The sequence below is a fragment of the Zalophus californianus genome, chromosome 10 (genome assembly GCF_009762305.2).
Source record: "Zalophus californianus isolate mZalCal1 chromosome 10, mZalCal1.pri.v2, whole genome shotgun sequence".
NCBI classification, from domain to species: domain Eukaryota; kingdom Metazoa; phylum Chordata; class Mammalia; order Carnivora; family Otariidae; genus Zalophus; species Zalophus californianus.
The window spans coordinates 88,825,760-88,848,822 of record NC_045604.1 but is presented as its reverse complement, the minus strand read 5'-3'; the positions used below and the strand labels follow the sequence as shown (position 1 = coordinate 88,848,822).

Sequence of the window (23,063 nt, the reverse complement as noted above, 5' to 3'; positions counted from 1 at the left end):
CCATCAGATACGTTCTGCAGAATGGGGTGGCTGGCTAGAATGTATATAACTTCAGTTGTTAAAATTCTTACCACATTACTTCCCAGAAGATTGTAGTAGTTTTCCACTGGCAATGTAAGAGAACCTCTTAACTCTCATTCTTGCCAGCACTGGATATTACTACTCTTGAACATTTTATCAATAAAATTACTAAAACAAAAAAAAAAAGAAAAAAGGTATAACATTAGAGTTTCATCTTTTAATTTGCATTTATCGAAAGGAAAAACTAGCAGTGTGTTTTTAAAAAAATAGTATTTATTTAAAGATTTTATTTATTTATTTGACAGAGAGAGAGAGAGAGAGAGAGCGCACAAGGGGGGGGCAGTGGCAGAGGGAGAAGCAGACTCCTTGCTGAGCAGGGAACCCGATGTGGGACTCGATCCCAGGACCCTGGGATCATGACCTGAGCTGAAGGCAGTCGCTTAACAGACTGAGCCACCCAGGCGCCCCAAAAATAGTATTTAGAATTTGGTTTATACTAACAAATGCAAGCTTGGTTCACTCCTAGAAAATCGATCAATACAATTAATCATACTAGCCATCAAAAGATGAAAATCATATAACCATTTCAATAGATACAAGAAAGAAATCTAACAAAGTATAGCATGCACCCGTGACCGAATCTCCCAGCAAACCAGAAACCGAGCGAGAACAGTCTTTTACTTTTTAAATATTAAAATTTACTCATTTAATATTAATGGTTGGATATTTTTTAATAATTAAGTTTTTAAAAGATTTTACTTATTTGAGAGAGAGAGAGAGCACAAGTCGGGGGTGGGGCGAGGAGAGGGAGAGGGAGAAGCAGACTACCCACCCAGCGGGGAGCCCAATGCGGGGCTCAATCCCAGGACCCTGAGATCATGACCTGAGCTGAAGGCAGACGCTTAACCTACTGAGCCACCCTAATATTTAATTTGTTTAATGCTGTCATTCACAGATGAATCAGAAATTAAAATATATGAAAAGGTTTGTACAGTGAGAGACTTCCTCCCATCCCCCACCTGCCCAGTTCCTCCCTCCTCCCCACAGTCGCTGTTTGTTTCTTAGGTGTTCTTTCACAGTCATTTTGTACACATACAGGGAAAGGGGAGTGCATATGCTCTCTCTTGCTTTTTACACAGATGATAGCGTACTGTGTACTCTGTCATGCACTTGGCATTTCCATGAGTTTTTCCTCAAGGACATTTTTTTTTTGCTCGTTTCTGGTACCATTCTAGCTACCTTCCTATTTCTCTCTCTTTAAGTTATTGAACTCCTCAGATGTGGGACCTTACAGCCATTCACTAGTTGCATCTAGTTGTTTCTCCCACATCGCCCTCCCACAGACATTCACAAAATAAATGCTGCAGTTGTGTTTTTTTTAATATTTTATTTATTTGATAGAGACAGCAAGAGCAGAAACACAAGCAGGGGGAGCGAGAGAGGGAGAAGCAGGCTTCCCGCAGAGCAGGAAGCCCAACGTGGGGCTCGATCCCAGGACCCTGGGATCATGACCTGAGCTGAAGGCAGACGCTTAATGACGGAGCCACCCAGGCGCCCCTGCAGTTGTTCTCTTAAAGATCACCAGTGCCTTGTCCCCTCTTGAGACCAGTGGCTGTTCAGTCTTTGTCTTTGATTTTTTTTTTTTTCCCCTGTTCTTGCTCCTGATCACATGGTTCTGGGAACTGTAATACTTTGTCTTTCCTGCAGTACATTCTGTTATAAGTGTTCTTGTACAAGGTGGAAGGAAATAAGGAAAGGATTGGGGAGGCACACAGCCTGGGGAAAAGATATATTGTAAGTAAGAAGATCTGGCAGTTAATCTGTCTAAGGCAAAAGGATTTATTCTCTGTGGCTCCTAAAAGGAGCTAGTACTTTACTGTGGGAGGTTTCATACTGTAGAGGAAAGACCAGGACATTGAGAGCCTTGATTTGAATCTTGTCTCTACCCTGTACTAGCTATATGACCTTGGACAATTCATTTCACTTTGCTGCGCTTCAGTCTTTTCATCAATAAGAGGGTAACATCTATCATTTTTTAAAAAATAATAATGAAGTGGGAAAATATACATAAAGTGCCCAACATAGTTACTCACATTTACTTAAATTATTTATTTATAGAGGGAGAGAGAGGGGCGGGGGCGGGGAGGGGCAGAGAGAATCTTAAGCACACTCTACGGTCAGCACAGAACCCGGTGCAGGGCTTGATTTCACAACCCTGAGATCATGACCTGAGCTGAACTCAAGAGTCCAGCGCTTAACTGACTGAGCCACCCATACACCCTTAGTCACTGACATTTTAATCACTCTGAGGCTTGTTCTCATTCCTAGGTCTAGGACTTGCAGATTTGGGGTACCCTGCCACTAACCTTCAAGGAGTGAATGATTGCTGACCGGAATGTTGTCTTTGTGGAGCATATGTCAAATATGATGACCACTTTGACCTATCAGATCCAACCCTTGCTCCTTTTGATAGATATGTAAATGAGGGAGTCAGATGTCTTAAGTAAATCTACTAGCATTTAAATCTGAAAGCCGAAGTGTTTGAGCACAGGTGTTTGGGCACAGGTGGTATATTTATATTTATATGTATTTCCCCTGGACTTTCTGAAGGAGGAGATGTGGATCAGGTGTGGTCAGTTGGCTGTAGTGACAGTGCTGAAGAACAGAACTCTCCCCTGTGCTTACAGTATCAGCTGATACTGTAATAGTTCCTTGAGAGCTAACGTGCTACATCTCTTAACTACTAAAGCCACCATTTTGGGCCAGGAAAACACTTGCTAACCTCATCAAAAAGCCTTCAAAATGAAATTTGAGAAGAGAGAAAAAATTCCAGGTAAATCGTAAGGGAGCAGCCATAGGCTAGAATTATAGTGACAGAAAACAAGATTGGACAAGGACCTGTGTCTAATTCACGGGAGGACACAGAGAACAAATGCTGAAGATTCTGATGTTTTTGCATCATAAGTGCCCATAAAATCTTGACAGAAGTAAAGACAGTCCTGGGTGCCGCTGAGAACTGGTGAGTGGAGTTCATAACTAGGCATTTGAGTGCTCACTAGAGACACTGTGTTAAGAAAGTGCTCTCCATTTAATCCTTACAAAAATGTTATGAAGTAGAAGTACAGAAATTAATCTCCAATTTTAAGGAGGACACTGAGGCTGTAGAAGGTTAAGTAATTAGAGCTAGTAATCTGCTTTTGATGGATGACATGACAGTGATGTAAGTTCATTTGTTTAATGATTTTACTTTTAATCATATGCTGTGGCTAGGTCGGTCCCTGGCTTACCCAGGATTACAGTGTGAGCTCACTTGCTTACTCTCCTTGCCTCCTTCACACAGAAGAGGCGAGAATGAGTCATGGTTGTGGTTGGCGTGAGTCTGTTTTGCTACTCCGTTAGCCACATGGCAGTTCTACTGGGAACAAAATGACAAGGGAATATAGCAACAGTTCTCTCTTTTCAACTTCTGACTGATTTTAGCAGTCACATACTCAACCTTGCTGGATCACCAGCAGTCATCCAAGATGTCACTCTTTTTTCGCTGCCTGCCTACCTGTGGCTTCTCTTCAGTTCCTCCGTCAACAAGCCAGCTTAAGTTGAGTGTGTTCCCCTTGTGGCAGCCCTTGCAGTTTCCTCTGTATTTGCTTGTCTTTCTCATTTTCTCTTCTGCATCCCCACTGCCATCTGCATTTCAGCCTTGATAAATTATTTGCAGTTCCCCAAATGTCTAGTTCATGTTCCTTGAACCTTGCCTTGTCTGTCTGTTATTGATAATGTTCCCTCTGGGAAGCTTCCTCCCTTCCTCAGGGCAGAGTTAGGTATTTTCTCTTTGTTGATTTTCTTCAAGTATCTGATTTTTGGTTGTCTGTTGATATTATGGATGAAGGTTTAGGTTCTAGAATCTAGGGTTACTAATGTAGGTAACTGGAGTAAGTCTCCTCTTAACTTTTCCTCCAATTTTCCACATTCCTTAGTGGCGCCTGCCTTGACCAGAATGGCTGGTACTGAGCTCTGTGTCTGAGAAGTGTGGTGATTGGCAGGCTTCACTGTAGGGTGTGATGGAGGAGAGTGGTGGTCGTTTCCAATAAAGAAGACTTTGATCTGGGGCACCATACCCCTTGCAGGAGCCCTGCCTGCCTCCTGCCTAGGTTTTGTTTCTTTAGAGAGTGTTTCTTCAGTTTTAGGCTGGATCAAGTGTAGCTGCTGTGCATGGCCATGTCGTCAAGGGGTGGGAGGTGGGTAGGAGGGGTTGAGTAGTTTTGGCCTTTCTATCCTTGGGCAGTCTTTTTGCTCCACGCCTGTTTCTGCTCTCCTTAGCTCTGTTGGAACCTCTTTAGAACTCCACGGGAGGATGGCACATGCATCCATACAGGACTTGTCTCCTGTTTATTCTTGCGCTGTAGCTTTCTTTGCTTTTGTCTGTATGCCTCAGCTCAGAAGAGATACATTACCTTGTTTCCTATCATTTCAATAAGGTGGAGTGGAAAGGAAGAAGTGGACCCATTTACCCAGTCTCTCTATCATTTTGAAATCCTGAACCAGGGGTTCTGTTGACAGCTTTCAGCATTTGTGATTTTAAGAATTGAAACAAACTTCTATAATGAGTGTGTTATTGATTCCCAGAATAGTTTGGAATGTTTATGGGATATGAAATTATTGTAAAGCTGAACTACATGATTTTTTTATGAATAACTTATGTTTAAAAAATAGTTAAAGCTTTTTAGAGCAAGGAAAGCCAACGATACCCCCACATACCTGGGCAGGGAGGGGATTGTGGGGAGGTCTGAGGCATTGCTACTAGCTACTAATTGATAATTGGGGCCAGAAGCAAGGTAACTCTGGTTCACATGGTGTTTACGTTCTAGAATCAGAGGGAGTAGCTTGTTTCCCAGAGTAAAATTTGCTAATTTTAGGTTGTCTTCTTTGACATGAAGATCAAAGCTCTGCTACTTGTGACTTACTAAAACAGAGTACTAAATAGTAGCTCCAGAGTTAGATGGAGGTTGCAAGCTGGGGTTTATTTCAATGAATGATAATAAAAAGAGTAATTTCCATGTCTTCTAATAAGAGTGAAAATGAATCTGTATGCAACATTATTTTTATCTCTTAATACATTTTGGGAAAGTTAATTGCAACTGTGTGGTTCAGGGATTTAGTGCAAGAAGAAGAACAGTTGATGGAAGAAAAGAAAAAGAAAAAAGACGACAAGAAAAAGAAGGAAGCTGCTCAAAAGAAGGTAGTATATATGTATCAACTATCTATATTAAACGGTCTGAATAGATTTAAAAGGAAAACTACTCTTATTGGATTTTTTAAAGCATTTGATCGAATGTTTTAATTTCAGTGGAGATTCATTTTAATATTTAATGTTTTTGATTATACATATGTAGTAACTTGCCAAGTGTGTACAATTTAATGCATAGTTATTTAATCTTGCCAATAGTTTTTTTTCAAAGGTAAGTGCTTTTTATAGGTCTTTATCTTTCAATTAGCTGTTCCTAGGTTTTCATGATATATGCATCTCTCTGTACGTGAGAAGAGCATTGAATTTGTAGCTGCATTGAAATCTGGCTCTCCCACTTGGCGTGCTGTGCGGTGTGTCCTTCAGCTTTGTTTAGCCTCTCTGAGCCTTAGTCTCCTTATGTTTTGTAAGATGAGAGTTTAATAAAATGAGATAATGTAATACACATAATGCATATAATAGGAAATAAAGTGTCAGTTTCATTTTCACTTTTTGTTTAGTACCTGGGCTGATTTCAGGAATTTGCTGTTTACAGTAAGATATTTGAAAATAACCCTAGGACATCATTTGCTGCAGAAGATCTCTAACCCATATGTTGTCAGAAACTGGAACCAAAACAATACAAATTATAGAAAAAGAAAAGATTATGTTCATAAGTATAAAGATTTTTTACAAATTAATATGAATCCTGATGACAGCTGGGCACTCATCTCCTGCTGTATCAAGGTTTCAAGGACCTTGAAAATGTTCTAAAAGGTCACGTGAAATTACTGTTCCACTTCTGTATTCAGTGACAGTTCTAATTTCTGACCTATACCTCTTTTGTGCCCGGTACGGTGTTACAGCCGCACACTTCTCTTCATATTATTTAATAGGGAAAAACACAGCAACCAAATCTGTGGTAGGTAGGGAGCTGTTGAAACACAGAGAACCGCTTCACTCAGCCTGGAATGGGGCCGACAGAAGGGAAAATTTTCTTAGGGTAGAAATTAGCCAGGTGAACAAGGAGTGGAATAGAAAGGGATTCCAAGCAGAGTAAACTCAGCGGTGGTGAGGGCCCACGGCCTTACAGAAGTATGGGTTTTGATTGGTGGGGGTGGGACGCCAAGGGCAGAGGTGTCAGAGGATGAGCCTGCAGAAGGTGGTGTCAGCTGTGGGCTCTTACCCGGGTTTCAGCTGCTAAGTGTTGGGGAAAACACTGAAGGCATTTCAGTAGACTGATGTCAAAGTTTGTGCTTGAGAATGTTTACCTGAGCAAACTGTGGGCTTGGATTGGAGGAGGTAGAAATTAGAGGCTCAGATGCTGGTGGAGGGACTGTGGAAAGAACCCACAGAGTTTGTTGGAAGGATATGAAGGGAGAGTGACTTCGATTGATGCTCCGGTTCCAGATTGAGTGATGGGAGTATATCTCGGGAGCAGTTAACCAGGTTAGGGAATAGAAAGGGGGAGAGAGAATTTCCGTTCTGGAGTGCTGAGTTGACAGCGTGATCATCCAGTACTGGGGTGGGGGGGGGGGGTTAGAGCATAGAGCATTGGACGATGGAGAGTGAGGAGGTGATAGGTGGCCTTAGCATTTGGCCTTTTGCTTGCTCTCAGGAGTGACCGGGAGGGATGCGTCTGTAATTGTCATAGTCATGGTTTAGAATCAGTTTCTAGTATAGAGTTTTGGCATTAAAAATGCCATAGACCTGTCAGAGGCCTGTTGATACAGGTTGGTCTTTGCAATGTGATCAGTCTTTAGCTGAGGATTTGTTGTGGAAAACGTATCCTCTGTGAGTTAAGTTTGGGGGAAGCTTTTGAGACGCTTGGTCTGTGCTGTGAAGGCCATTTACTGAGTGAAGAGAGCTTCTGAGAAACTCCGGAGACTTGTTGAAGAAGATGCTTAGATGTACTTTATGTAGAATTGGTAGTTTGGCAAGCATCTGAGTGTTGTATTAGCCCCTGTTGATTCCTGCTTCTGAGGTATTCCGAATGTAGCTGGTAAGTTAGGATGTCTGTGAAATGGCTAGAGAAGAAACCTGAGGTACTAACTATATAATAAAGCATGTTTATTTAGGATTTACCCTATTTAGTGAGAAAATTCTGAGAAAGGGAGGAGGTCACTGGAATGATTTCTTTAAAATTTACAATTTTAAAATGTGTGATGTGAGTAAATTTTTTAAGGTTGTAACAAATTAGAATGGCTCTAATTGCTAAGGTTCATCTTTATATTCTTTCATAACTAAATCTCTGACTCACCAAGTCAGTGTCTTTAACATGTGAATGATGACTTTTGTGTCATTTGGCCTCTCACCAGATCTGAAATGACAGCTTTTCACACTCTTTCCCGCCCCATCCCTGCCTCACCCCGTTCCAGGCTCTCACCCTAACCACATTCTACTGGAATCATCACCGAGCCTTAGCGATGATGGGGAGTGTTTTCTTCCTTTGCCAGATCTTCAGCATTGGTAGGGTATTGCTTGTGTATCCTGTGGACACAGTAATATCTAGCCACCGAAAACAATGTATATATATTTTTAAGATTTTATTTATTTAAGAGAGAGAGAGAGAGCACAAGTGGGTGGGGGGGACAGAGGGAGAAGCAGACTCCCCGCTGAGCAGGGAGCCTGATGGGGGACTCCATCCCAGGACCCTGAGACCATGACCTGAGCCGAAGGCAGATGCTTAATTGACTGAGCCACCCAGGCGCCCTGGCCACTGAACACAATATAAAGGAAAAGTTTAATATTTCTAATAAATGTTAAGCATAGTAGGGGAGACTGCCACTGTAAATAAGACTGTTCTTCAAATTCCAAATAATCAGTTTACAACAGAATTTGAATAACACACATTGGTGAAGCGAGGACAGCTGGTATTTCTATAGGCTGTTACCAAATAGCTATTAAAAAAACAAAACAAAAAAGAATCCCAAGTTGGCACGCTTACAGCCCATATGAAAGATTGTGAGTCACAAGAGTTTTAAGACAAGTTTCCTCAAGCTTGTTTTTTTGTCTGTAGAAGGAGCCAGCAGGTGTATGCAGGTAGGTGGCAGACATCTACATAAGACAGGCAGGCCCATTTATATGAATGTTGGAACATAAATTCACTACAGTAAAACAGTCTGCCTGTTTTATGTAATGTATGCACATGTTAAAAACCTATATATTTTTATTTCTGAAAAAGACTTCAGATAACTGTTCTGATCTATTCATTAAAAAAAATTTTTTTTAAAGATAGAGGTCAAGCATTAAAATGAGTTAAAGTGGCCAACTATGGTTTTGTCAGGGTAACAGAACTAGGAATAGGATGGGAAGCTCCTTAGACCCCCAGCTGACACTTTTCCAAAATTAGGTTGCCATGGTGTTGTCCTTTGTCCTTTTTTTTTTTTAAGATTTTATTTTTATTTATTTGACAGAGAGAGAGAGCAAGAGAGGGAACACAGCAGGAGGAGTGGGAGAGGGAGAAGCAGGCTCCCTGCTGAGCAGGAAGCCCGATGCGATGCGGGGCTCCATCCCAGGACCCTGGAATCATGACCTGAGCTGAAGGCAGACGCTTAACGACTGAACCACCCAGGCGCCCCTTAAGATTTTATTTTTGAGTAATCTCTACCCTGCATCTAGGGCTCAAACTCACAACCCCGAGATTCAGAGTCGCGTGCTCCACTGACAGCCAGCCGGGTGCCCTTCTATCCTTTATACTTTTTGCTTTATTTTTCACAACCTAAAGGTGAACTTTAAAGCCACAAATAATATATCGAGGTAATTTCTGTAAAGCATTTAACAAGTCTTTATTCCGTGTGTACAGAAACTTGGTCCCCAGTGGCCACTGTAGTATTTTTAAGGAATTCAAATTCAGATCACAGATTATTTTCTATTTTAAATAAAAGCCAGGTAACACAGCTTCTGTAGATGATAATGTTTTTACTATGATAGTTTTTTATTTTGTCTATTTAAATATAAATTTTAAGTATCTAAATTCCTCTTTGAAGAAATTGTACGTGAAAATGACACGCTTTTCATCATATTTCAGCCTCGGTACATCTCTCACAATGAGATCAGTGACTGGATGACTTTATTTTTAGTTTTGTTTTTTGAAAAGCTTTCTATTTCATATCTAAGAGTCAGGGCTGTTTACTTATCTCTTGTAATTCCAAGACTTAGGAAATAACTTGATACAGTATATGGGAATGTAGCTTCTGCACTTTAAAAAGGGCAACAATGGTAGCAGGAGCTTGTTACCATGGATTTATCTTCAGGTTCTGTTTTTAGAAGAATTCTAGAAGGAATCTTGAGAGAAATGTAGTGAAGGGAAAAGGAGGTTGAGAAATAGGTTAATTATAGAGGGATAATTTAGTATAACCTTTACTTTAAGCATGTAATTGTTCCTAGAAAGCATATAATGGTTGAGGGGCCAGAGGGAAGCAACAATACAAACTGGGATCTTTTAGTGTTGAGAATGTTTTAAAGCCAGCGTTCATTACTATTTTTGTTACTGTGTTAGGAGCTGAGGGGATTGTTATAGGCTTTGTGGATTTAAATGTACTCAGTTTGGGTTTAAGCAAGACTTACATTATAGAAAACTTCGAACTTTTGTTCCCCTTTTCAGAAATTTTAGTATCAATCATCATGTCTCCCGAAGGCCGTGTTGGTCTGAGGCTACGGATCCTGTTCAGCGGTGCAAGGAGCCAGGGTGGTAACATCATCAGGCCTGGAGCACTGCAGCCCTCTAGGGCAGCCAAGTGTTGGCTTACAGTCCTGCCCCCGATTTCAGCTCACTGGTCTCCACTGGTCTCGGTTCCTTTTTTTTTTTTTAAAAAAAAAAAAAAAAAACAAACTCTGTATGCAGCCGACCTGAGGTCTAGGCTGAATGCTGCTTGCTAAGTCTTAAAAAGCTTTCTGACCCCTAATTATCTCATTCAAAATAGGCGAATTTAGCCATCAATTCTTTATTCCTGATGTTAGTTTCGGATACCTGGCACTGTGAAGATACGGTAGATGATTAGGAAAAGAAAAAAAAAGAGACTTGGGGGTGCCTGGGTGGCTCAGTTGGTTGGGCGACTGCCTTGGGCTCAGGTCATGGTCCTGGAGTCCCGGGATTGAGTCCCCGCTCAGCGGGGAGTCTGCTTCTCCCTCTGACCCTCTTCCCTCTTGTGCTCTCTGTCTCTCATTCTTTCGTTCTCAAATAAATAAATAAAATCTTTAAAAAAAAAAAAGGACTTGGGAACCTGGAGTGTGTTTGAGTTGGGCCATTTCCCAGGGTGAAAGGACTGAGCCAGGGCACCAGCTCTTGCATGCTTCCTGCGTGCCAGGCAGGGTCCTTAAGCATGTGCCTGCCCCCCCCCCCCCCAACTCTTCATGATTTAGATACTTCTAGGCTCACAACTGCTCTGGGGTAGGTGTTTTTGTTCCAGTCTTACAGATGAGGAAACTGAGCATTAGAGAAGTGAACTAATTTTAACCAAGGTCACATCAAGTGTTAAGTGGTAGAGCCAGAATTCAGAGTCTGGCTTCAGACACTGAGCTCTTAGCCGCTCAAGTATGCTTAGGGAGCTTAGGGGTCAGGGGTTGGGACAAGTGGTGCAGAGCCTGACAGAAACAGCGTGGCATGCTGTGTGTCTGCCAGTTGTCTGATACCTTCCTTATAAGAACTGAGGCAATTGTAGTAATTGCTTGTGGAATCACAGCTCAGGGTTTTTTTTAAGTAGGCTCTATGCCCGACGTGGGGCTCAGACTCATGACCCCGAGATTAAGAGTTGCATGCTCCACTGACTGCGCCAGCCAGGTGCCCCTGTTTTTGTTTTTGTTTTAAGAAAAAGGTATTCAATATGGAAATAATTTTGCTTCTAGAGTTGACAGAATCCTTTAATTCTGTTGTACAAGAGATTCTACAGTGATACCTCACATTTGAATAATGTAAAAAGTCTTTCTGTGTTGTACTTGAGCCTCATAATAGCCCTGAAAGGTAAGCAGTACAGTCCCCCCCCCAACCCCCCTCTTGAGGAATTAGGAAACTGAGACCCAGAGGGTTGTTTTTTTTTTTTAAGATTTTTTATTTATTTATTTGACAGAAGCACTAATAGGCAGAGAGGCAGGCAGAGGGAGAAGCAGGCTCCCTGCTCAGCAGGGAGCCTGATGCGGGACTCAATCCCAGGACCCTGGGATCATGACCTGAGCCGAAGGCAGCCGCTTAACCGACTGAGCCACCCAGGTGCCCCATGAGACCCAGAGGGTTTAAATGACAAGGTCATGTAAAAGTAAAAAAGAAATTTGAAGTTAGTTTTAACATATTTTATATAACCACATATATCCAAAATATTCTAACATGTAATCAGTATCAAATATTATTAATGAGATATTATACCATTTTTTTTTTAAAGATTTTATTTTATTATTATTTGAGAGAGAGAGAGAGAGAGCACAAGAGGGGGGAGGGTCAGAGGGAGAAGCAGACTCCCAGCTAAGCAGGGAGCCCGATGTGGGACTCGATCCCGGGACTCCAGGATCATGACCTGAGCCGAAGGCAGTCGCTTAACCAACTGAGCCACCCAGGCGCCCCTATTATACCATTTTTAAGTATAAAAAGTAAAAATCTGGTATTTTACACGTAGCAGGTTGGACTCAGTTTACCTCAGGGATCAGTAGCCACATGTGGACATGGCTGCCATTTTGAACAGTGTAGACAGATACTCTTTGTTTTTCTTTTTCTTTTTCTCTTTCTTTTTTTTTTTTTTTTTTTTGAGACAGATACTCTTAAAATCACTGATCCCGTTTGGAAAATTATCTTTTGAACAGTTTGAGTAATATGCTAAGTCCCTGGACCAACCCACAAAGACTTATTTTAAAGAAGTGGCACTTGCTGAGTTCTGTTTCCTCTTAATCTGTTAGGAGCTCTTGGGTTCTGTTACTCACATTCCTTCAGTATATGAGTCAGTATTCTGATGGGCTGACACCTTTGGATGTTTTCTTGATTCCATTCTCTGTAGATGACAGAATACCGAATGAGGTTGACTGTTGTTCTGAAGCAATGTGGACTTGTTTTGGAGTTGTTTTTCTGGCCTTTATGTTAAGGCCTGCAAGAGCAACACGGTTTATCTTGGGGTTAATGTGATCATGGCTTCTGTGTATTGTAAGTTAGTTTCCTTTTGAAGTAAACTGGAAGAGACTAGGAGAGTTTTTAAAAAAGATTTTCAGCATGTAAAACAATTTTTGTGCTATAATGTTTTAGCTTCAGAAAATTATGTATTTTGTTTGCCATGGTACTTCTCATAAAGTATTCATATACCAAGTTCTCTCTAATAAGACTGTTTTTTCTACCATCAGATTTTAAAACCAACTTCTCCAGAAGTAAATTAAGTGTTCCAGCTAGTTCACTGGTCTTGCCATTGTCCTTCCATCAGTTTTTTGTTTTTTTGGTTTTTGGTTTTTTTTTTTAGTTTTTGATCCATATGAAGTGAAAGATGGGCCTCCATTATTTAGCATAACAGTAGTGCTCTAAAACTTGGTAAAGGAGCTCACTGCCTAGACTGACTCACTGGCTCTCCAGGGAAAGATTGTTAGGCATGGCTTCAGGATTAGGATAATTGCCATGTAGTCCTTTACCGTCTAATTCTATAATGATCTAATTCAAAAAATGCTATTTTTAATAACAGTAATTTAATATGACTAACCAAAATTATTGTGTCCCATAGCACTTAAGGAAACCTTTATCTTTATTTAGGAACAATTCCTGGTTATTTGGCTATGAATTATTCAGTTTTTCCTGCCTATCCTTGTATCTTTTATTTTTAGGACTCCCATGTAATTGGTCTTAACTAAAAAGTTGATTTTTGCTTGTGGCCTCTGTCTGTAATCTGTTCCTTCTTTTTGGGGCCCTTGAAGTTTGAGTGAGGTACCTTGAGGCAGCCCTGTTCCTTGTTAGGTCAGAGACAGTGGACAACGGGGCAGGCATGGCAAAGCAGGGTTGGTGTCAGTTTAGCTTCTGAACACAGTAATTTTAATGAATTATCAGATGTGTCAGAAGTGACAGGTGTGTGTGAAATTTTTTCCCCCCTCAAAAATACTTAAAAGTTAACTGTGTTTAACTGAAAGAGCAGCCTAACCTCCAGGAGTGAAATTTATTACTGATTTGGCAAAATGGTTATATTCAGCTTTTCTTCCAGAAAACTTAATTCATTTTTTTTATCATTTGAAATAAGAATTTTTGAAGCCATTTTAAACTTATGCAAAACTGAGTAGATCCATCACATGTTAAAGGTGACAGTTATAGAAAATTCTTTTAAAAACTAAATAATGAGAAAAGTACAGTACCATTTTTTTTTTTATAATTTACTGTCATACAATGATGTCTCCTCTGCTTTGTATCTAAAGAAACATTTCAAACTTTTTTAATAAACATTGTATCAGGGACAATGGGGCACATCTGTGGGAAAAGCATGCTTTCTTTGCATATCTTTTCCTATGCAGTTCACCTAAATGACAAATTCCTTATTTAATAAAAGTGTGTATGTCTTATATAATAGTAAAATATGAACATTTTATCATTAACAATCCATTTCTTTCAGTTTCATATTTACATTGTTTTTTGTTTGTTTGTTTTTATTTTAGGCCACTGAACAAAAAATCAAAGGTACGTTGTTTAAAGCTATTTTTATCCTTTTTTTTTTTTCATGAAAGCAAGGTTGTTGATATGCATTTTATTCACCTCCAGGATTGGGGGAGAGCAAGGAGCATGAAAGAACAGAGGGGTGGGGACAGACTTCTTCAGTGACATTACCTTGGAGTCATCCCTTGGGGTTAATGGTTTCCTATATTACCACTTTTAAAATATATCTACCTTACAGCTGTCTCCTAGGATGGGCACCATTTCCTGATATACTCCCTTGATTTGAGTCTTTGAGCACATGTACCTTCCCTTCAGTCTTCCATGTAAAAAAGTCTTCTTTTCTGGGGTTATCTCTGGGACTCTCACCTCATCCCTTGCTTTATTCCTTGGTCTCTGTATTCACTTGTTCCCCACTCCTTCCTGGAGGCAGACTGTGATAACCCACTCTATATTTAATTACTGAGAATAGTAGATTGCTAACCTGATGGTCATTTTGCCAGCTGAACAGCTCCCAGTACACATCAAGCAGGAGCTTTCCAGCTGCTAAAGAAACAGGAACATCATTCCTCTCAGATTCTGAATAGGAATTCTTCACCCTCCCAGGAGTTCACCGCCTGGTAATGAAAGGTGTAGGGCTCTCAGATGCTGAACTTGTTAGGCTTGAAGATTCTGAATTTTTACGTGTAGCTGAATCAGAGGTATGATCTCGGCATTTGTTTGAGATATAGAGCTCAGTAATGCCTATTTTTATTTGAGGTCAGCATTTGTTAAGGGAACATTTGCTAGGTGCAAGTATGTGAGAGTGAACAAGAACAGTCTTAGCTTATATTTTATCAGAGAGAGTGGCAATAGAAGGACACACCTAAACACAGCATAGTATGTGATTTGCTTCAGGTAGAAATGCCATGTTGTCCTGGAGCACAGAGGAGTAATGAGTAGCTTATTTGACACAGGGGGTTAAGGAAAATCTCCTTGAGGTTATGAATCGTAAAAGATGAAACAGCCAATCCAAGAAAGGATGAAATGGCAGAGGGATCAATCAGCGTGATTGAAGGTACAAAGACAAGAAATAATTTGGTGATATTTGCAGTAGATATTCCTAGAGCATTAAATATCCAGCAATAAGTGGATAGGGTAGAAGGGTTTTTCTGAAGAGATAGGTGGGGGTTAGGTCAGAGGAGGCCTTATATGCTCTGTGTACTAAGGAACTTGGACTTCTGTTTTATAGACAGGAGCCACTGAAGGGTTTAAGCAGAAGAGTGACATTGTTTGTTTTTGTTCTTTCTTAAAAGCTGTCAGTCACTGTGCATGGAAAGTGTTGGCTGAAAGATGGAGCGAAGAGAAGAAAGGCACTCTCTGGGCAGAGGAAGCAGGTGGACAAGAAAAGGGAATATTCAGAGAATAAGTGTGGGAGTTTTGGGGGGAAGGGACAGAATATAGGCCTGGAGGTAGGGGGAAATCGTAGGGCTTCATGCTCGTTAGAGGGGAGCCAGCCTGGGTGATACATGGAATTGGTGAATCACTATATTATACACCTGAAACTCATATAACACTGTATGTTAACTCTACTGGAATCAAAATAAGTAAACTGTCAATTTGAGTCTTAAAAAAAAGAGTGGAGAGCCAGCAAAGGTCACAGTCATAAGCTGTGCTTTAGGAGAGTTTCTTTGTCAGTAATGTCTAGCATCACCAACAGAGGCAGTACCAGAGAGGGAAGAGGGGGAGTAGAGAGGGTAAAAATGATTTGAACTGAGGTCTTGGCAGCAGGGGTAGGAGATGGATGGAAGATGTGTGAGGTCTAGAATTCACAGGATTGCAACTGGTGAGATCAGAGGGGGGAATTGAAGGTGACATTGTGGCTTTGAATCTGGACGTGTAAGAAAGTTACAGGGGTGTGGAATGATGTAGGGGGGAACATTGCCAAATTAATTTAGTAGGAACATGACCAAATTCAACTTCTTCAAGCTCCACTTTCTGCACACCACTCCCCTCTATAGGGATGTTAAGTTGTCCCTTTGCTCTGCTTCAAGACCAAACTCCTGCTTGGCTTTCAAGGCCCTCTTTAACCTGACCTCTCATGATCTAACCAGCCTGTTGCCCCTCACTCCTTTATACTTTTCAGAGCATTCTCATCTCTTTCATGTTCATTCCTGTTTATTTTTCTTTTTGATCCAACTCCTCAGCCAAGGAGGCCTTTCAGTGTTTCCAGACCTCACAGAGCTCATCTTCTAATGGCTTGCTCCAATGGCCATTGTTTCTCTCTTCCTGATTTCTCAGGATGTTATGATGAATCTTAAATTTGGGCTACTTGAATTATAGTCCATCTTAGAGTTTTGACTGGCCCATGGGTATTTGTTTCTCCAGCATGATCTTTGAATGCCTACTGTTTATATTGTTTCCAAATGTAAAATCATCCTTTTACATCCATACATAAAATATGAATATATTTGAATCTTCTTGATTTTAGACTTTCCACAGTTCTGAGTATGTTAGGCTAAGTGTATGAAAGTCGCTTCAAAATGTATTATGTTGTTTTGCCAGCTATTTTACTCCATCCCTCTTTTGATGGCAGCTCCGTGATTGGTCACATTATTCTGATTTATGAAAATGTATTATTTATTTTTTGTGCCGTGTATAATATCTATATGGTATTTGTGATTTGGGGTTCATGATGATTAGAGATTACAAACTGGAGACTTGTGGGACAGGTTTGGCACACACAGTTGTTACTGTTTACTAAATGTCTGGTTTCAGAATGATTTATGACTTACAGAAAAGTTGAAAAGGTAGTAGAGGGTTTTCCCACATACACCTCAGTCCGTTTTCCCATGATTGACATCTTGCATTTCTGTGGCACCTTTGTCAAAACTAAGAAACTGATACTGGTATTAATGGAACTGCAGACTTTTATTGAGATTTCCCTCTGTCTCCCATTAACTTATTTCTAAAATCCAGCGCCAGGTACAAAAATGCATCTAGTTGTCTTGCCTCCTCAGTCTCCTTTGGGTCTCCACGCAGTGTTTTTGTTATTCTTTATGTTTCCGATTGCCAACATTTACAAATCAGGAGACTCTGTGTAATTGAGAATTGCAGTTTCTCTTGCAGTTTTTACGATCTGCATCATTTTTTGTCCTTCTATAGTAAAGTCTGTATCAGGCCCGGGTCTAATAACTTCTGGCTATCAAGTACTTGAAGGAAATGGGGCTGCTGTGACTGAGGAACTGAATTTTTTTAATTTTATTAGAGCCTTTGTGATTGTCGGGAGTCCTGATCTTAGTGTTCAGACTGAGCGTGACTAGTTAGGCTGCAGCACCCTCTATGAATTCTGCCTTAATGAGCTGTTCCTTCTAAGGCTACTGCCATTTCTGGTTAAATAACACTAATGTTGCTTCCACCCAGTGGTAAGACAGTTTGTATAAAAATGGGGTTTTTGTAAAGTATCATAAATTAAATTCTTGACCAGCTTTCTTACATGAAGACCCGTCAGTGTTTATTTCTTGGTGCAACGGATTCATAACTCATCTAATGAAAATGTGGACCAACATAATGTGAGACATAATGAAATTCTTGAAAGTTTTATTCTTACCTTGTACTTGAACTTTGAAAAACCATAAGGAGCATGCATATTTGAATGTTTGAATATGTGAAATGTCTTTTAAAAATATGTATGAGTATCTCCTTGAAACAGCAGGGGAGTGAAATGCTGAAAAATTTATGGTGAGGTATAGGAATAGATGGAAACATTTTAAGATGCCCTGTGGCCTACATAATGTAAAGGCAGGGAAGGAGTTAATATTCCCTCTTCAGAATGCCTTTGGGAACTTGATTAAGAAAAGTAATTTTTCAAAAACACAGCTCTGACACTGGCTTGTTTTGGAAGCATGCTCATGATACATTCCTTGCAAAAGAATAGCGCTGTTAATTTTTGACAGCTAACACCTCTCTCTCTCTCACCCACCCTCTCACAACCCCCCTCGTCCTCTGTCTCATGCCGGTGCTTTCTTCAGGTGATTTTATAAGCAAGTTAATATTCCAAACAATAACAAACTGCAGAGCTCTGAAGAGAGATGAGAGGAGGCTGGAATGGAAGCAGGAATGGAGAATAGTGGATAAAGACTTTTTTTTGGTTTTCTGGTGATCCCATAGGGAAGCATAGTTTGTTGCTGCTATTCTCTTTCTGGACTAATTAAAAACTCTTAATGAAAATTGAATCAACATTTAAAACACATTTTTGTTCCTTTCCACATTTGGAACCCATTATTCTTGCTCAGTTCTTCTTTATTTTAATTCTTAGGTCTAGCCTCACAATTTTTTTCAAAGATTTATTTATTTGAGAGAGAGAGCGAGCGAGAGAGAACGAGAACCAGTGGGAGGAGGGAGAGGGAGAGAGAATCCCAAGCAGACTCTGTGCTGAACGTGGAGCCAGACACAGGGCTCGATCCCATGACCCTGAGATCGTGACCTGAGCTGAAATCAAGAGTCGGACACCCAACTGACTGTGCCACCCAGGTGCCCCACATTTCTTTTTTTAAGTCAAACATGATTTTATTGTTTAGCTCCATTGCTCCTGGGGAGTGATCAAAATATTCAAGAGCTATTAAGTCAACGGCATGTCCAATCATATTGGAGACATCATGGTAACTAACTTTGAGCACCTACTATGTGTCAGGCACTGCTTTATATTTACTTCATTTAATCAAGGGGAATATTCTAAATATTTAATCACTAATAATGAATGGTTACCAGTGATTCAGAACACATACTGGAGCAGAGTCCTAAAACCTTCATATGCTAAGAGTAATCTTTTAGCTATTGAATTTTGGGAAATGTTTGGGACTTAGAGGGGGGGGCCAAGGCAGTAGGCTGGGAAGTCTGAGGCTTCATGAAGTAGGATATTTAAAAACTAATATGGGAGCAGGGCTTCATCAGTGTGTACTAGAACAATATAAATCTGCATTTAATCCCTTCAGCAGCCCTATGAAAGTAGATCATAGCACATTTAGAAGTCAGATTGAGGCTAAGAAAAGTGACTTGCATTTTGGTTATGCAGCCGGTGAGTGTCTGAGCCAGGATTTGATGACTAACTCTAGTGAGCTCTGCTGCTGCTTTCTCTTTGAAAACAGTCCTGTATTTACACGGAAAACAAAGTAGGAAGGCTGCGCCAGTGCTTTAATAATATTCAGTGAATGAGCTAAGACAATGCATGTTTTAAAAATATTCCCAGAAAGATCTTTTAACAGGTTTTATGATATTTCCCCGAGCACAAAGAAATAAATAAAAAATTGTATCACCAACATAATTTTGTGAATCAGGGAGCATCTGACAACTGCAGTGTGTAAAGTGGTTGGCTTTTCAGGAATTATTAGAGAAAGCTCTGAAAGTGTGTACTTCATCTTTGTTGATGAAAAAGCATAAGAGTTTTGAGGACCAAGCAAGAAGCTGATTTTCTAAAAGCTTCCTCCCTGTGTTAGACCTCTACACAGTGAAAACCAGTCCCTTTTTGGGACAAAACCTGACTTCTAATTAAGTTTGAAATGCCTTGTTCTGCCTCTTTTGGAGAGATGTAAAGAGACTTTGACAAAAAACCCACCAAAAAACCCACATCACCTCCATTTCATGCATTCTTCAGAAGGAGAGACGAAGTACCTTCTGAGGAGCTGGGCAACAGACAGGTCTCTTCTTTTCAGTATGCTTATTGACCGAGAAAGCTCATAAAGGCATAGGACACAGTTTAACTGTGGCAATATGATTGAGATGACTGTTTGAGTCAAAGGAAGAAAGTGTTTAATTTGCTCCCTTCTCATTAATAAGTAAGCACTCTTTCCGTTTTCATTGTCACTGCCAATATCAGCTGTGTTGTGCAATCTCATGAGGTCATCTTGGGAAACAAAGATAAATGAAAAATAATTGTCTGTTAATCCGTTCCTCCGAAGTTAGGATCCATAAAATGTCATTGTTTTTTTTTTCGCTTAACATTTGTGAAATATTTATTGTGTGCCGACCCTGTTTCGTGTACTGTTGTGGTCACTGTTGTGCATGAACAAAACCAACTCCTTGTCCCAACTGTGCTTCTGTTCTGATCTTTGTTTTAGTTTAGTAGAGGTAAATATATTTACCTGTGGTCTCAGTGTATTCATAAGGCCTTAAGTCTCTCAGTTGCAGTCCTCTGATAATGAAATTCAGGAACTTCGGTGGCTTGGCAAAGAGTTCCTATACTACACAGATCTTTCAGAGGAGAAACTGAGGCCTAAATAGCTGTGACTTGAAGTGTGTTGCCTGACCTTTTCACATAGTGGCTTACATGGAAAATTGATATTTGTGGGACTGTTAGGGAAACAGAAGGGGCTGCCCCCAGCTAACGCTGGCAGGCACTCCTGCCCTCGGCACACCTATGACCATTTCTGTCACACAGGTAAGGAAGTTCTATTAGAATTGGGGCTTCCATGCAGTGTTTTTCTCCATAATAGTAGAAACATGACTTCTGTGTTATAGGCAGGTATTAAGTAATATTGGGCAGACCAGGTTCTGATTCCAAATGTGCCGTCGAAGTACGTTCACTTTACGAGAAATTGTGAAGGCAAGGAGAAGCAGAGTTTCTTGCTGGTGAAGAATTTACTAATGGCAAACGTCTTTCTTCCTATGGAAGATGTCTTTGAGCTTTGTAACTCTTTGTAGCTCTGCACTAACAGGAGGGGGGGAAATGGCCTCTGCTTCCAAGGGAAATGGTAGAGGTTTAGGTATATCAAAGTCACCATTTTTCCTTTACTTATATTGAGAAAGGAAAGTGATTTGTATAGATTTATATATAAATCTAAATTTATATACTCAGTGAGGTAGTGAAGGATGCTGAGGACCCCTTTATGCTTGTAAGATAAGGGCCATTTTATTTCTAGCAGATGTAGGTGTGTTTGCTTATAAATACCAACAGATTATTAAATAACATGAAAGATTTTGTAACTTCAGATGTTTGTGATGAGCCTGGGGTGGGGCAAAGACGGGGAAATAGGAGAAAAGCAGAGATCAGTGAAGTCAACAAAGCAAACTGTTGTTGGAAAGTAGATTCAGGGACCAATGATCCCATAGTTGTTGGATGCTTGTGGGAGTATCCTAAGGTTGTGTCCTAAGCCCTGAGATTCTGCCTTGACAACAGTCAGGTCTTCAGTTTCAAAGAAAACAAATCAGGGACGCCTGGGTGGCTCAGTCAGTTAAGCGTCTGCCTTCAGCTCCGGTCGTGATCCCGGAGCTCTGGCATTGATCCCCATGTCCGGCTCCCTGCTCCATAGGGAGTCTGCTTCTCTCTCTCCCTCTGCCCCTCCACCCTGCTCATGCTCTCCTCTGGCTCACTCTCAAATAAATAAATAAAATCTTTAAAAAGATAAAACTACGGAGGAACAAACACACCTTTAAAAAAAAAACTACAAATCAGGAGTCTTCTGGTTTAAATTTTGGAGAAGTCAGGAGAGATTAGCAAGAATAGCTTTATCAGCTATAACCAGGTAAGAGAAAGCTCCAGACTAGGAAATAACACAGTATATGTCCTAATTTGCACTTTTATGTTCTTCAGTTCTAGTAAGAGCAGTAGCTGTGCTTCAGAACGTGTACCGAGTGAGAGCGCTCGCTCTGTTATAGCCTCAGTGGAAATGCGCTTGATAAAACTGGCTGCAAAGACAGCATTTGGCCTGAAGCAAAAAGTATTGAATCTTCTACTGAAGATGATAATCATGGAATTCTAGCATAAATACCACATGGTGTTAAAAGTCCAGGCTTCTGAGTGAGATAGCATTGGATTTGAATATTGTCTTTATGGTTCTTGTTTTTCTGACCTTGGGCAAGTTCCTTAACCTCCATGCCTCAGTTTGACTCTGTGGAAAGGAGGTAATCCAGGCTACATGATGTGGGAATGAAATAATATAGAACATAAATCACAGGACCGGAGGCTAGTAAATGCTGAGTATAGACATCTTATTATAGAAATTTTTGATTTGCAGCTTTCAAAGTGACTAAGCTATAATTAGTGACTTTCCTATTTTTGGTTAGTTTGATTTTGCTCTTGTAAGTAAGGGGAAACTTAATTTGTACTAGGAGGAACACTGGTTTAGGGGTCTAATTAGTTTTAAATTTCAGCTCTGCCATTTACTAGATGTTTGATCATGGGCAGCCTTTTTCTAAGCCTTAATTGCCTCGTCTGTAAAATGGAAATAATATTTCAAAATTACAGAATCCTGAGGCTAGAGCGATATCAGATATAGTGCCTGGCATCCAGCTGATACTTAGTGAATTTTAATTCCCACCCCTATGGTTGCGCAGTATCCTAGCAACCTTTCAGCCTCTTGACTGGGCATACCAGCAGTGTCCCCAGTCACTTCAGAGTTCCTCCTCACCCAGATGATGATTTGGTTTTCCCTCTCATTAGAGTCCAGCCCAGCATGGGTGAGTCACAGTGCGGCGTCTCTGCCATGGTGCAAGGAATAGGTCTTGCTACACGAGAATGGGATATATCTTTATAAATTCGGCAGGCCCAAATTGGTACTTCATTGCTTTGATTTATATTTGTTTTTATTAGTAAAAGGGAATATCATATGTTTAATTACTTGTGCTTTTTTCATTTTATGAATTGCCCATTCTTGTTCTTAGCCCATTTACCTCCTGGACCTTAGAGCTTTTGTTACCAGTTTACACGAGCTCTTTGTATAATACACTTATTAGCATTCTGTCTCATATAGTTGATGCAAATATTTCCAGCATTATGGACTATATCATATGTTTGAAGTTGTTCTGAGGATGAGATACCAGGCAGAAATATCTAAATTTTGCTCAATAGTAGACCCTGCAAGGCAATATATAGGCAGAGGATGCAAATATATATTTCAGAAGAAGAAAAGCAAAATTAAATAACCTTTATATTTTTAGCTTAAACTCTGGCCCTAAACTCTAGTGACTCTGTGGAATGTTTCCTTGTGTTAGCTTTAGGGGCCTTACCCCAAAGCAGTACCTCTTTTCCTTCTGTTAGGGAATGTTGGGGTAGGCAGTGGGAGGGGAGAGAGAGTCCCTTTAACTTGTTCTAAAGGGCAAATATTTTTCCAGTTTGCCTTTTCATTTGGAATAAACACACACACACACACACCCTTGCAAAAATAAACTATACTGCATAATTTTATTTGGTCAAACTTAACAATTTTTTATTAATTACTTGACTGACTTATGCTGAGAAAACCTACC

The 23,063-nt window shown here is 40.3% G+C and overlaps 1 protein-coding gene across 8 annotated transcripts in view; it reads left to right on the top strand.

Moving 5' to 3' along the window:
• Nucleotides 1-23,063, top strand: part of TNRC6A (trinucleotide repeat containing adaptor 6A) — a 102,846-nt gene that overhangs the window by 19,652 nt on the left and 60,131 nt on the right. For 6 of the 8 annotated variants that reach the window (XM_027609823.2, XM_027609822.2, XM_027609824.2 and 3 more), the window contains exons 3-4: nucleotides 5,170-5,257; nucleotides 13,847-13,868. The exons of 1 other annotated variant lie outside the window; for it this stretch is intronic. In XM_027609823.2, the coding sequence (XP_027465624.1) occupies nucleotides 5,170-5,257; nucleotides 13,847-13,868 (110 nt within the window). The remainder of the gene's footprint in view (nucleotides 1-5,169; nucleotides 5,258-13,846; nucleotides 13,869-23,063) is intronic. One more of the 8 variants, XM_027609827.2, reaches the window with a different exon arrangement.